Source organism: Streptopelia decaocto (genome assembly GCF_964273445.1).
Source record: "Streptopelia decaocto genome assembly, chromosome: 3".
NCBI lineage: Eukaryota > Metazoa > Chordata > Aves > Columbiformes > Columbidae > Streptopelia > Streptopelia decaocto.
In genome coordinates, this window is record NC_138656.1 from 10,297,801 (window position 1) to 10,311,953 (window position 14,153).

At 37.7% G+C, this 14,153-nt stretch overlaps 1 protein-coding gene across 3 annotated transcripts in view; it reads left to right on the top strand.

Moving 5' to 3' along the window:
* The window catches only part of WDPCP (WD repeat containing planar cell polarity effector), a 156,040-nt gene that overhangs the window by 100,056 nt on the left and 41,831 nt on the right, over positions 1 to 14,153 (top strand). For all 3 annotated transcript variants that reach the window (XM_082047436.1, XM_082047437.1, XM_082047438.1), the window contains exons 13-14: positions 7,408 to 7,471; positions 13,148 to 13,250. In XM_082047436.1, the coding sequence (XP_081903562.1) occupies positions 7,408 to 7,471; positions 13,148 to 13,250 (167 nt within the window). The remainder of the gene's footprint in view (positions 1 to 7,407; positions 7,472 to 13,147; positions 13,251 to 14,153) is intronic.

The window sequence follows — 14,153 nt, forward strand, 5'->3', positions numbered from 1 at the left end:
ACACGATTGACCAACATCACATGGGAAATGTGTGACATAACTGTTCACAGAATCAGAATCTGTTAACTAATATTTCTTTGTTTTAGACATAAGACAGCTCTATAGTTTTAAATTAGTGCTATTTTATAGTTGATTGAGCAAAGATCAACAAATAAATGGCGTACCTTTTTTATAGCTACAACTACTACCTTTTCTAGAATATTTTGTACATCTAGACTATTTCTTATTAAACATGTGTTTTAAAAGTTTAAATGATGCCTTCTTCCTGAACTACTTCATTCAAAAAATGCCTCAACAGCTTTTCTTTGAACACAGAAAGTCTATTCTGAGAAGAAGAATGTATGTTCAACATAGAGCCATCTGAACTATATAACGCATTAATACATTTAGGTTTCCCAGAGCAGAGTAACGTCCTAGAAGACAGGAATCACATGGTAAGATTTGTTTTGGGGTGGGGGGATGAGGTAAGGGGGAACGTCTTCAAGATTCGCAGCCAGTTACATCCCTCAAGGGCTTTCTCTGGCCAGGGAGACGTACTGTCTGGCTTCCCTTATTATCTTTCTCTTTCCTCCTATTTTTTTAATTTGTTTTGTTTGTTTGTTTTCTTGCTTCATACCAGAGGGTACCCTTTGATGTGAAAGGCATTCGATTCTGAACCCAACAATCTATAAAGTTATAGATGGACTTTAGTTCAGAGATACATCATTTGACAGTATATAATATTTCAAGTAACAGAGATTTTGGGTGGCTTGAGATATTTGTGCCCATTTCAAATTTTCTTATGGTTATTCACTAACTTTTACTTGAGACCTATTTGTGTATGACCTTCGAAAGGTTCCATAAGGGATTTCTTTTTAAACGAGTCACTTGGGGCCCAAATCCAGCACTTCACTTAACATGCCCATATTTAGGACCCATAGAAAATTATAGGTCGTAAACCCATACATTAATGCTTTGCTAAATTTGGGCCTGAAGGGAAGTACAGATTATACCTGTACAACCTTTAGAGCTTCTGCATGTAAAATACAATTTAGAAGATTATCCCCTTCACTCACATACATATAGAGCCAGTGGCTGTTTCTCCATTAGCCTTTGGTGTGCTGTGCAGCACTTTCTCTTCGTCAGTACAGGAGAAAGCAACAAGGCAACAAGGTTGTGGACATCCCCTCAGAGGTTTGAGCATCCTGTTCAAAAGAGCCCATAACTTAAAAAATAGTAGCATAACAGCATGACGTTGGTGAAATAATACCGCTAGCATCTCAGAGGTCATAACTTACCAATGCATCCATTGATTTTCCATAAATTTCCTGCTAACTTAAAGAGTCATTGATGAATCTCAGCCAAGTTTACAGAGGGTAGAAGTCTCAGAAATAAGCAAGTGCCTGCCAGTTTTGTGAAAATCCGATACGAAATAGGGTTCAATAGGATTCAGGAGGTTATGTCCATCCCAAAAAGCTACAGTGAAAGTTCAGCAGGTATGTATGTTCTGCCAATCGAGACATGCACTGCTTAACACCAAATACAGCCTACGTTGCCGCTTGCTCAAACCATTGTTGGGAGGGAGCTGAGTACGCCCTGGTGGGAGAAGGACGGTATATTGTCTGGAGCATATTTTGCGAGGGAATGGGTGGAGTTACTGTGCCGAGGTCTGTGTAGGACAAAGCATAGGAAACTAATCAACAGTACCAGTATTTTCTTTTAAAAACAGCGGTTATGGTTTGAATTTCTGATTGCGATATGTGGAACTTTGGTATGCCTTTGCACATACATTGGTGTTGAAATAGCCTAGCTACCGTAGTAACTAACTAATACCCAGCAAATAATTCATTTTTGCCAAAGAAGATCAGTAGTACCAGGGATAGTCTGTTTTCCAGACAGTTCATTGTCCAAACAGATAATAAGAGATGATGAAGTAAATTCAAAAATTTTGAGACTGAGTCTCCCAGATCATGACATTCTGAAACACAAACTTACAGTCTGGTGAGAGAGGGAAAGACGGTTTCTTTGGAGAGTTCCTGGTCTTCAGGCTGCATTCAGTGGTCTGATTTTCTCTGCAACTATCTTATTTAAAATAGGGTGGACTACAGAACTCATTAGAGTAAAATGTTACCAGTTTTTGGTTGCCTTTGTTTAAAGTGTTTTGGTTTTTTTAATGAAATGTAAGATCTTGGTGTATTTATTCCTCTTCAGGAACTCTTAAGTAAAGTGCCAGTATTTCAGCATTCACTATGAAATGCAGGATATAAGTCTTTGACTAATATTATGTTTTATGTATAAAAGGTTAGATAGTAATGTAAGTCTTCAGAATTTACTGAAACGTTACTTTAAAATATTTTTCATGTGAAATATATAAGGTTTTCTGAATGGGCTCTGAAGCTGTATTCTGAAATACAGCTACCTGTCTAAATGAGTCGTGTTATGTTCAACAGTTGGTCAAAAAGCAGTCTGTCCCCATTTAAATCAACAATTATCACTTAGCCATACACTTTTTACATTCTCTAACCTGATGATCTGTAATTATTCTGGCTCAAAATTCCATTGAAATGGGGTGCAGAGTCATTTTGCAGATGTTGTTCTTTATTTTAATATTGTCTAATTTAAAAGGAAAATATTCCAGATATTAACAATATTTTTTTTAGGAAAGAAAAAGCATGAAAACCACTTCTGTTCCAAAAATTGCTGATATGAGAACTTACGGGAAACAGCTCCTTTTATGAATAATTATTATTATTGTGTTTAAGAAATGGGCAAGATGCCTAGAAATTGAATGAAAGAATGAGTTATTAAATTGAAATATTAAATAAAATAACTGAATTAAAAGTGATCATGTAAACCCAGCAGTAAATTTGGGAGCTGTAGCTGATTGAACATATTTTCATCATTTGTTTTGTATGCTTAAATACAATTGCTTGATGTAAGTAAACACTTGATTGATATTCTGAATACTTTAAAATCTGCACAGGCATCACAGAATACTGAACAATTAAAACTTAATTTCAGTGTACTTTGATTACATGTAAATTATTTCAATATTCATTTTTTCCTGTTCTGTTTGCTCAGTGCATATTTAATATTCACTTTTTGAATGCATATCACCCTTAATTGGACTGTGAGATGAGGAAGACTCTGAAAATTCTTCCATTAAAAAGGATTGCCTTATAGATGTTATTTGTGCCACAGCTCTGTTACCCTTATTGAAGACAAGGAAAAAAACTGCTGCAGCACTCCTTTATCAGCCCAGCACAAGGAATATGCTTACATGGTCAATGGGCATGTCTAAGAAGACTTGTTGGTTGTAACTAGTCCCTAAAGAAATGTTTCCATCTTTTCTGCACTGTATTTCTCTCTTGCTTGCATGAGCTCTCTCTCCCTTCCCTTCTTCCTCCCTCCACAGGATTTTTTTCCTGGATTCTGGACTTCTTATGACATGTTTTAATTTTATGGATAAATATTACAAATATTTGCAAGTTGACCTTCATGAAAAATGTATCTCTGTCTTTAAGTGATGACAGTCAATTTAAGTGTTGTGGATACAGAAGCCAAAATCCTGGCTTTTGATAAATTTGTAGAACCTCTCATGAAACTGAAGAGACTTTTTTTTCCCTTCTCCCCAGGCCCCAATCTGTGCACGTGGTTTTCATCTACAGTATTTAAAATCACCTTATTTATGAACATCCAGGAAACCCTTGGCATTTAATTATATTTTTATTTATTGCAGTGAAAAAAATAGCCTCTCTGAATTTAATAGATAACCTTATGGTTTTTTATTACTTACGTACTTTATTTAAAAATAAAATGCTTTCCTGGCATCTTTTCTGTTAAGTCACATTCTCAAAATACAAGCAGGCAGCAGGGCTGCTACTCCACCATGAAAGGCAGGTCCATATTCTTCTCTGCCTTGACCATTTTTGACCCGTATGACCCCTGTTATGCCACTCACATTTCCCCTTTGTTTCTTTGTTCATAAAATAGACATACCAACAGCCATCTTTTTAAATTTTTGTAGGATACATAGAAAAGTTGCATAAGTGCACATAATAAGAGTATTATTTTATTATATAGGAATTTGAACTTAATATTGTATGTCCTAAACAGCTCACAGGGAAATGTTTTGCTATCTGTCCTATATAGTTAATCACAGTTTGAGAGTTTTAATCTTGAAGGTCATATTTCTGTTGGCTATCACTTTGACCAAACAAGTGCTGAACTTCATGGTTCACAGGCAGATTTCCTTATCTCTCTTTTTCAAGAGACGTCTAAGTCTTGATTGCTGGAGTTATTGTGAAGCAAGCAATAAGGAACAAGGTGGGAGGAGGAGGGGGAAGATGTTCTCTTCAAGACCAGTACCCTGTAGATGCCATTTTAGAAAGCAGATATTGTACTTGGTAATTGTAGCACAAGAACAAAGAGGAGGGTGTTTTGATTGGGGTCTTTTTTGTTTGTTTGAGGAGCCGATAAACTGTAAGCAAAGTGTGCTAGCAATAGCAAGAGATCTTCGCATGACAAAACTTGCTTATAAATCAGACATTATTAGCTTGAGGTCGGTCTCATGCTCTACAAGACTCTCTAATTGTTCCTGTAGAATGAAAATAATACAACTTTCATGTCAAAGAGACTCAAAATAACAAGTATCTTCTGTAAAGCTAGTTTAAATAAACCTAGGCATTCTTTACTGATTTAATGTTGTTTGCCTAAGTAATGCAAACTTGTCACCTTTGTTTGAAACCTCCACCTTATTTTAAAGCAATTCGATTTATAATAATTTATTAAGTATCTCTGACTGTTATTTCCAGCTTTCTTGGTTTGTGAAGAGCATTTCTTGGATAGTCTTTTTTTCCCCCTTTTTCCTCTCAGTACAGATCTGAAAATAATAAGCTAACTTCACAGTTTTGTGAACAGGGCCCATAATTAGACTGATGTATGTATGTTGATTAAAGGGAAAAAAAATGAAATCTTTGTGAAACAGCAAAAACCTGACAGCTTTAAGGCCATGATTCCATTCTGCAGGTCAATCAAAGGGAAAAGTTACTTTACAATTTTTGATTGCAGGCATTTTTGCCTTGACTAGAGCAAATGTCATTCAAATAGTCTGTATAGTTATAACTTTGGAAGAACAAAATCGTGATGCAGACATTCTTTTTAGCTAGTCGGATAGATGGTTTCTGTTAGGTTTCAAATTTCCCCTCTAAGTACTAACAATGTATATTTAATCCGTAATTGAAAAGAAAAATGTGACGGAAAAAGATATATGTGATAGCTATTCAAGAGACACATATTTTAACATGTGCTTATTTGTCTTAATTAAAGCATAGCTTCAGAAGCAGCACTGCAACACAATGTATTTTAACTGAAAATCCTCCATAGAAAGCATGTCAAAAAGGTTCAGATACGTAGATGTGCATGATAAAACAATGGTGCACTGCCTGTTCCCCAGTGATCAAGAGGTTAACCTTAATTCATCTCTTCCCCTCCCTTAAACAGGTTCTGTGAGGAGGGCTGCAAATTAGTGCTTGGAAGACACAGTAGGGAGATTAAATTTCCTCCCTAAAGGAGGAAAGGACTCCCCACTCCAGCTCTTAAAAACTTCACCTGGAGAGTGCATTTCCTTTTCTGCTTAAGCTAACATCTTATGCCTTCTTGTCGCGAGTGTTATTCCTTGAGGAAAAGTCTTTACTGGCTCTGTCTTGCAATCTGCTGTGCACAGGGGAAGAGAGCAACAAGGCTGTGGCCAGAGGGAGACAGAAAACCTCTGAGGCTGTGGCCAGAAACAGGAATCCCAGTGTGGTGTTAATACATCATATGGGACTCCTTCACCCACCAAAGGGGAAGGAGGATTCCCGTGTTTACTCCATCTTCACACTGGCCTGAGGAAGAGCTGCAGCATTGCTCGCTGTTCCCTAAAATACCCTCAAGGTACATGACTGTATAAATACTGGCGTCATCTGATGCTGTCTGACAATATTCATTGGGCAAACACAAACTACATAGGCTGCTTTTTCCCCATTGGGGCAAAGAAGCCATTTCCTTCCAAACTTCAAGCAACTGCAACCGATCTATTGTTGAAATTGTTAACAGTTGAAAAGGAACAGACTTTACCAGTAATGGGAAAATATATAAATCATTCTATATAGAATTGTTTATTTCACAACTGAAATAAAATTGGGGTGTTTTTTGTTTTGCATATACAAAAATAATGTCACCAAATCCAGTTTTGTACAGATTTTTAAACAATTTAAAATGTGCAGTTGAAGAAAATGTGTGCAAATAGAATCACTTTCTCACAGTACAGAGAAATTGTCATATAGTGATAATTCCTGGTATGAGAGGCATTAGTCCAGGGCAGAATTTGCCAGTGTGATCAGTGTTTGCTCGTGCAATATGGTATATATTCCCAGGGAGCTTCTGATGGGTGGCTTGTTTCCTCCTGCTTCTGTGGATAGCCCAAAGATTGCAAACAAGAGGATATACACAGCCTCCCACGGTATCTCCATCCCATGTAGGTATTTGCTGTAATTGCCAGGAGATGGTGTGTGGTCTCTGGGTAGGAAGAAAGTGGCAGTTCGTGTCATTACAAGTGGAAGGACCCGTTGTTCAGCGAGCCCTCAACTCACCAAAGCAGTGGTCTCAGTCTGACATGATACAACCCTCCGGGGTTAATGGTAAAGGTGAAGTTCTACATCCACGCTGCTCCCTTCCTACTCTGCTGCATCTCTAGGCGATACTCAGTGCCTTCTAGAGTACATTTAGAGGTAATTTTTGCTCATGGATCTTGCCCTTTTTCCGGTTGTTTTACCTCACTGATACAATCTTCTTCATGACGGATCTTCAGAAAGCTGTCAGGAGTTCTGGCAGTCTGTGCTAAGGCTGGGCTGAGGGAGGTAGGGGTCAAAGCAGCATCACCCCCTTTTTCAGTCCCTGGGGATTTATGACTTCAGCGTGCCTCAGAGAGCTGCACTGAGGGAGTCTGTGAGGGCAAGACCCAATGCAAGCTTCTACAAGGACCTCTGAAGTCCTGTGAGATTTGGGATTAGTTATTTCTGTAGGGGATTTTGAGGTCCTACCAATTTTATTGAGGTAACAACTATCTGTGTTGTGACTGGAATCTTTCAAAGGATCAGTGTGTTACGCTCTACAGTACCTTCAGATTCAACTAGATCTGATGGGACTCAGCATTGAACATAACGCTTGCTGAAGTTTTTTAATGCTGATGAAGGTTAAGGTTAGTCACTGTCCTACCTCATATTTCTGCAATCCAAGTATGAGCATATCAAGTTTCCCCAGTAAAGCTTTGGCATCATTTTTGATGCATCATTGAAGAACTTCATCTGCCCATTATGGACAAACAACAAAATTTGATGCAGCTCTTAAATTGTCTTCAGCAAGTGACTTGTTTCATTTTTCTTGCAGGTATCAGAGATTTGAAAAAGCATTTCTGCTAGCTGTTGACATAGGTGCTCGGGACCTGTTCATGGTGAGTGACTTCTGGAGACAGAGTCTGTTGTCAGTATGTTAGTTGTCAGCTTTTGTGCACATTAAAATGGATCTGTGTCATTTGCAGTCTTAGACATAGACTGAAGACAGAACTATTCTACCTGGATTGACCTTCAGCATCACAAAACTCATCAATAGGAATAGAGTATATGTTTTTGAACTTTCCCCTTCTTCATCTGTCCCGATCTAGGACAATGTCATCTTTCACTCTAATAAGCTTATATGTTTCTAATCTGTTCCTTTAAGAAATACAACTGCTGAGTCCTGGACACCAAAGCTGGCCATATCTTGGGAATCCTGAATGCTCTTAGTTTGTCTCGTAGGGTTTTGAGAAAAGTGACAAATTATGAACGCTTCTACAGGTACTTTTAGAACAACAAAACTCACTAGCATCAACCCAAGGGTTTTTACATTTCATGCACTCTCTGCTCCCTCCCATTTAATTAGCTACAAAAGTAAAATTAACCAGCTCTTAGAAGGTCCTCTGTGTGAGCTCTGCAGGAGGCTCTTGTTTTATAAGATCTTGCACCACAATGTCACAGTGAGGTCAGATAGACAAAGCCAATCGTGCTTTCCTAGTCTCTCAGCATGTTGCTGCTCCACAGCTGATTTCATTGTTTTCAAAGAAACAATAGGAAAGGGCCTTGTTGAAAAAAAAGGCCCTTTGAAAAATTCATCTGCTTGACTCTTTTGCATAATGAAGACATTCTGTTGTTTAAATTAAGCTTTGACACTAGATGTTAATATCATTTATCCCATTAAGTCACTTGCCCTGCTAGTTTGATCTTGATATTTAAATTGTATGTTAAATTACACAATTAAATCCTGCTTTTATGGGTTATGAAAATTCCCTTCTAATTATATAAGAAGTTGTGTGAACCTTTTGATGTTTTTTTCACGGCTCTAATCATCTGGCTTGTTCCATCTAATTAGAAAGATGTGAATACTGTGATAAACTTTTCTAAGTATGCATCAAAAGAACGTGATGGAAATGTCAGACTTTTAGGAAATTTATTATACGCTTTATGTTTACTCTCCTCAATTTTTCCTCTTTTTATCTCATCTTTTTCCTTTTCTCTTTTTATTGGATGTAATTTCTTCAATACAAATTGTACACCTGACCAACCTAAGCAGTGCTCAGCCACATGTAAGATTCAGACTGTCACACGTCAGCAGTGGGTTACAACTTTTTGTTGAGGGCTCTCCCACCATACAGGTAATAAATTCTCCCTGAGTAATTTCAGCCATTCTGGCAGAACAAATGACCCAGCATTTGGCCTGTCATCTCAAGGACCCTCTCTCATATGACTGAGAGGATTTCCCACATGATCTTTTTATCTTCCCTCCGCTGGCAGCAGGGCTGAGGGACCACCTCTGTCCCAGAGTGGGGAACACTAATGTTGGGTCAAGAGATGGGTGCAAAGCTGCTTACAAGAGGGAGGAACTGTCAGTACCTGGCCCCACATGTCCTTCTCTCAACAAAAGGTTCTCCAGCTTCCTTCAAGAGGAGTTTCAATGTTCACAGAGAAATTAGCTCCATCCTTTCCTACTCTTCTTTGTTTTCCCTTTCCTCTCTCAACACCTACTCTCCATTTCCCATCTTACCAGTGCTCTTAAACATAAATGTATATTTTCACATAGTTCCTCTCGACTTATGTTACTGTGACATCAAAACCAGTTCTATATTGGCCTTGTTCTGCTTGCATTACCTTCGAGTTTCCTCATAGTTTCCCCTAAATTATGCAACAAGCAGCAAACATGCCTGCCTCTTCCAATCCTCTGTTAACTCTCTGCCTCCTCTGGGGAAATGTCCTTTTGTTAATTCATCGCCTAAGTGAGGTACTAATGAACAAACTTTACAATAAGCTAACAATGACACTGCTGCAAGACTACTAAGTACAGGACTCAAGAAGTATAAAGGTGCATAGCTCATAAAAATTATTTATTTTTGCTGCAGTAATCTCTAGGGAATTGGGCTTCATTGCACTAAATACTGTGTGAAAATTAGATAACTTGTTCCCTGAAAGCTTCTAGTCCTTCTAGGTGCTAGTATAACAATACTTTTGCTAAGCAAGGTTTTTGCATCCTTTACTTCTGCATAACATCAAATAATATGTATATATTGTTTCTATAGGTCAAAATGCAATTAAAAAGATCCAACTTGACTTTACCTATATTTAAAGCATCTATAATTATGTGCAGTATGAATAACTAATATATAGATCAATTATTTGTACTGGTTTTTTATAGCCCAACCACATCTGTTTATGAAACCTCAGATGGAGTCAAGCCACTGTATTCACAGTTAATTTAGTGGGATTTCAAGAAGAAATGGTAGACTAAAGAAAGATGTCTGAAGACATAAGCAAAATGAGAAAGAAAAAAAAGCTATTTATTAAAGGGCAACACAGAAGGGAAAAAAAAAAAGAAAGAAATTATAGAGAGAGTCAGGTCTAACAGAGGCTGGGGAGAATCCAAGTGTTGAATACCATCTTCTGAGACTTCTACGTGTCCTGTGTCTTGAAGAATTTATCGTGAGCATCTTTTTAATTAAATGGGGCTGTGCATCATTCCTGTTATTTGCTATAAGATTGCAAAGAGGTTTGAGAGAACACTACCTAAGGGCTAATTTCTTTCATAAAAATGAAAAAGAAAAAAAGAGGCGGGGGCTTAAAAGTTAGTCCTATAGCGTCACTAGTATGATGCCATAACAAGACATGCAGACACTTCTGTGTCTCCCCATAAGCTTTACCCTCACGTCACGTCTAAGTCCATCAATTATTATCATCTCCTACAAAGTTCAATAAAAAAATAAAGCTGAAAAGGACATAATATCATGAACAACAGCTACATTTATTGGACAGTGACTGATCCAATGTGTGACAGAAAAGATCAAGCAATAGCAGGGTTGTTAGCTTGAAATCCTTTTGTAGTTTGCTCTAGCTCTCAGCTGCTGAAAATTCAAAAGGCCATCCCCCGTACCAAAGGTAGCAAAAATTGCAAGGAAAAGACACTTTAATAAAACTGTCAGATACACTGATGAGGAAAGTGCATGTTTCGAAGAAATGTTGGAATGTTGCCCAGAAATATCCTATAGACAAATGCACATCAGTGTTTCAAATGACTTCTGCTCACCCAGGGCCAGCTCTGTGAGTCACAAAGATGAGGGTAAAAAGGAAGTAGTCCAGAAACTAATCAAACTGTTAAATTATAAAATATAGCCCTTTCAGCAAACTCCTGATAATCAGCTGGAAATTGTTTTTACTGTCACAATTGTTTTTGAGAGGGACATGATCTTTGAACTGATAAATTATTAGATAATTGTGTGGAAAAAAAAAATCTGTAATTAATGTTCAGCTAATTTAACTTTTTTTTCTGTCACTGTTTAAGGCACCCTGTAATCAAGTATTTCTTCTTCCTCTTTCATTTTTCTAGTTTTATTCTACTCAGAGATTTATAAATTTTTAGAAAAATACAATTTTCCTGGCTTATTGGAATGAGGAACACCTAAATTTTATCTGAAGTTGTCTCATTAGCAGTGTTTGTATTTGTAATCTTTTCTTTCTAAAGCTTGTTTAGAGACAGAAACGAGCCACTGTTCTGAAAAAAATCTTCATGGCAGCAACTGGAGGAGTCATGAAGAAAGCTTACCAGCTGATGGCTGTATCTTTATTTCATACAAAGCCTCTGTTAGTTAGCGATGAGCATATAGCACCTCTACAATTCTTTACTCAAAACAGAGAACATGGGCAAAAACAAGATCTGAAAGTAACAGGTGTTTTGATACACACAGCATGAACAACTTCTTAACTGAAAGAACTTTGTCATTTTCTGTAGTTGTTTCCATCTCCTCCCAAATTTATTACTTAAAATTTCACTGAAATACAGAATACTTCTCATAGTTTAAACTACAAAAATATAGTAATTAAACATAATCAGAATGTATTCTAACGTAGTGAACACGATCTGCCTATACATTCAAATCTTTGTAAGCTCAGACTTGTTCCAGAGCCCTTAGGTTTTCTATTGTTATCTAAATAAGCTGACAATATCTACTGTTTAATCTTCATAGAAATCATACCTTGCTACTCAGGCCCTTTTCTCCTGACAACCATGTCAGACCTACAAAGAGAGGAAGTACAGAGTTCGCAACAAGTTCGTAACTCCTTACTTTGCCCCAAGACACTTGCACGTTTTTTAAGTCACACCTGTGTTTCTAATTAGAAAATATTGTCGACTCCTCCAGACTGTTGGGATTCTGCAAGTCAGTAGCAGGCTCTCCTGCATAATCAGATCCAGTTTCCCTAGTATTCTCAGTCTGCTTCTTACTTTCGTTTTACTTTTTTTTTTTCCCAAGAAAAATAAGCGTATAATAAAAGCAGCATCTTTTTCTCCAGTCTTAACACTATTACTCTCACTTTTTTCATCCAGCTTCTCATTCTAGAGTAAGTGCACTTTTTCCTGCAGAAGTTTCTGTCAAGTTGATGAAAGTGACAGTAAATTCACACTGAGGACAGTTTCACCTGAAATATTCTGCATGATTGAGAGTATAGTCGCTTTTATGGTATGCAGAGGTCAATATTTCCAGCAAACACTTCTTTTTCCTTTAAATCCCTGCATGCAGATAGAGTGCAGAACAATGGCCAGGAATAACTTAAATCTGTGGACACCAATTGGCATCTTCAGCAAAGAAGTGGGGAAAAAAGAACTTTGCCAACTGTTCTGAGTTTTCCCTCCTTTCATCTGTCTCAGTTCATGCACAGAGCAGTCTGTGGCCATGAGGCCAGACAAGAAGGGGATTAATTGTCTCCCTATTAATGGTCAATGATGAAACTTCACTTCGAGGGCCAAAATCACGGGCAGTGAGGCTGTAAGTTGTCAGCAGGAATATATTCTCCCACAGATTGTGCTGTATATCGTACAGGTGGTTTTCATCTCCGAAGTTACCACACAGTAAAAAGCCTTGCAATTCAGCCCTCTTATTTTCAACTCTAGCTTAAGGACTCAGTCCAGAGTATTGGCAACTATTCATGCAACACAACAAGATTTTTGGAAAGCCCCTTGCATTTCAATCGTGACTCAGGAGTCAAGTCACCTGTGTGGGTGTTAAAATGCAATGATCGTTGCTCTTATTACCACCGATGTCAGCACAAGGAGGACCACCATCACCTGACTCGAAGCACAGCCGGTGGAACAGGACAATTTCCAAACAAAAATCAGTCTCAAAAGACTTTTACCCCAAAATTCATGTGCTGGCTGTAACCTTAACATGCTTCAAATAAGTGTTGTCAGCCAGAAGAGTTCCAGTACTTCAGATCTGGTTTACATAGAGCCCCCTCCTAGCAACCCTTTTAACTCATGTTGCATCAACGGAAGTTACTTTAAAAGCAGGCAGATTGGTTTCTTTCATACACTGAGTAAATAGCTTCACTTTTGTCAGTGCATGACTGGTCAGTGTTTTAATCATTGCTATATTCAACAGCACAAGATAATGAATTTGCATTGGGAGAGAATTAAAATGTAATGGTAGGTTCATCGGTTCTATCTCTGTTTGTGATCTAAATAATAAAAGAACCTCTTTCTTTCAAAATCCCTTTTGTTACTCCTATGAGATTCACTTAAGATTAATCTTTTTTTTTCTCTTTTATTTCCAAAGGACATCCATTACCTTGCACTAGATAAGGGTGAATTGGCACTAGCTGAAGTGGCAAAGAAAAAGGCTAATGACATTGATGCAGAATCAATAACTACTAGAATAGGTAAGAATTAATGGTGTTTAAAAAGCCCTTTTTGTTTTAATCAATACTTGTCCTGTACAACACCATGTTATATTTGTAGGGGATTTATTGTTTTGGTTGCATTGTTTTCTTTGAAAACGAGACAGTATTTTTATTCATAACTGAAGAGGGAGGCTTAGAAAAATAACAGCTTTGCCTTTCAGTACCCACGTGAGGATTGTGTCAATGCAATAGCTCCGAAGCAAAAAAGGTTTATACTATGGCTGTATAGAAAAGCTGAGGCCGTAGAAACTGAACTGAGTGCAAGAGGTAGGGTATTGGATCTGATAATCTTTGTTCATACCAGCGTTAAAGGCCAAGTATGGCAATTTCATTCACTTCTGAATATTTTCTTGTGCACACTGTACCAATAACTGGAGTCATATCATGGATGCTTTGGCAGCATTCAGATGAAATACTTACTGATGTGAACACAGGTTCATATCCTGGCTTTAAAATAACAGCTATGCCTGCAGTGGGTTTCTTGCAGTTCCATAAGGAATATCAATGCAAAAATTTCAGGGTTAGATGAATAGCTCAAACACAGACGATTTCTCAGGCAAGGAACTCATAACTCATTCACTTTCTCTTTGTGTTTCCTCTGAATTGTCATGAAGAGATGTATGCAACTATGTAGACTGTTCTGATTTCGGGCCCATAGCATGAACCAAGCAGAAGGGGTCTCAGTTTAGGTAGCTGACCTCCAGCAGAGAGAAAGTAGACAAAGGAGAAAAAAAGAACACAAAATGTTTGTAGATAATATGAACAGTGCTATTTTGTTTATGCTACTGCACCTTTGAATATTAGAGGAAGTCAGTGAGCATTTGTCCATGTCCCATGCCAAGAAGTACAATATGCTTAAGACTCAGCAGGAGTCACAAAACC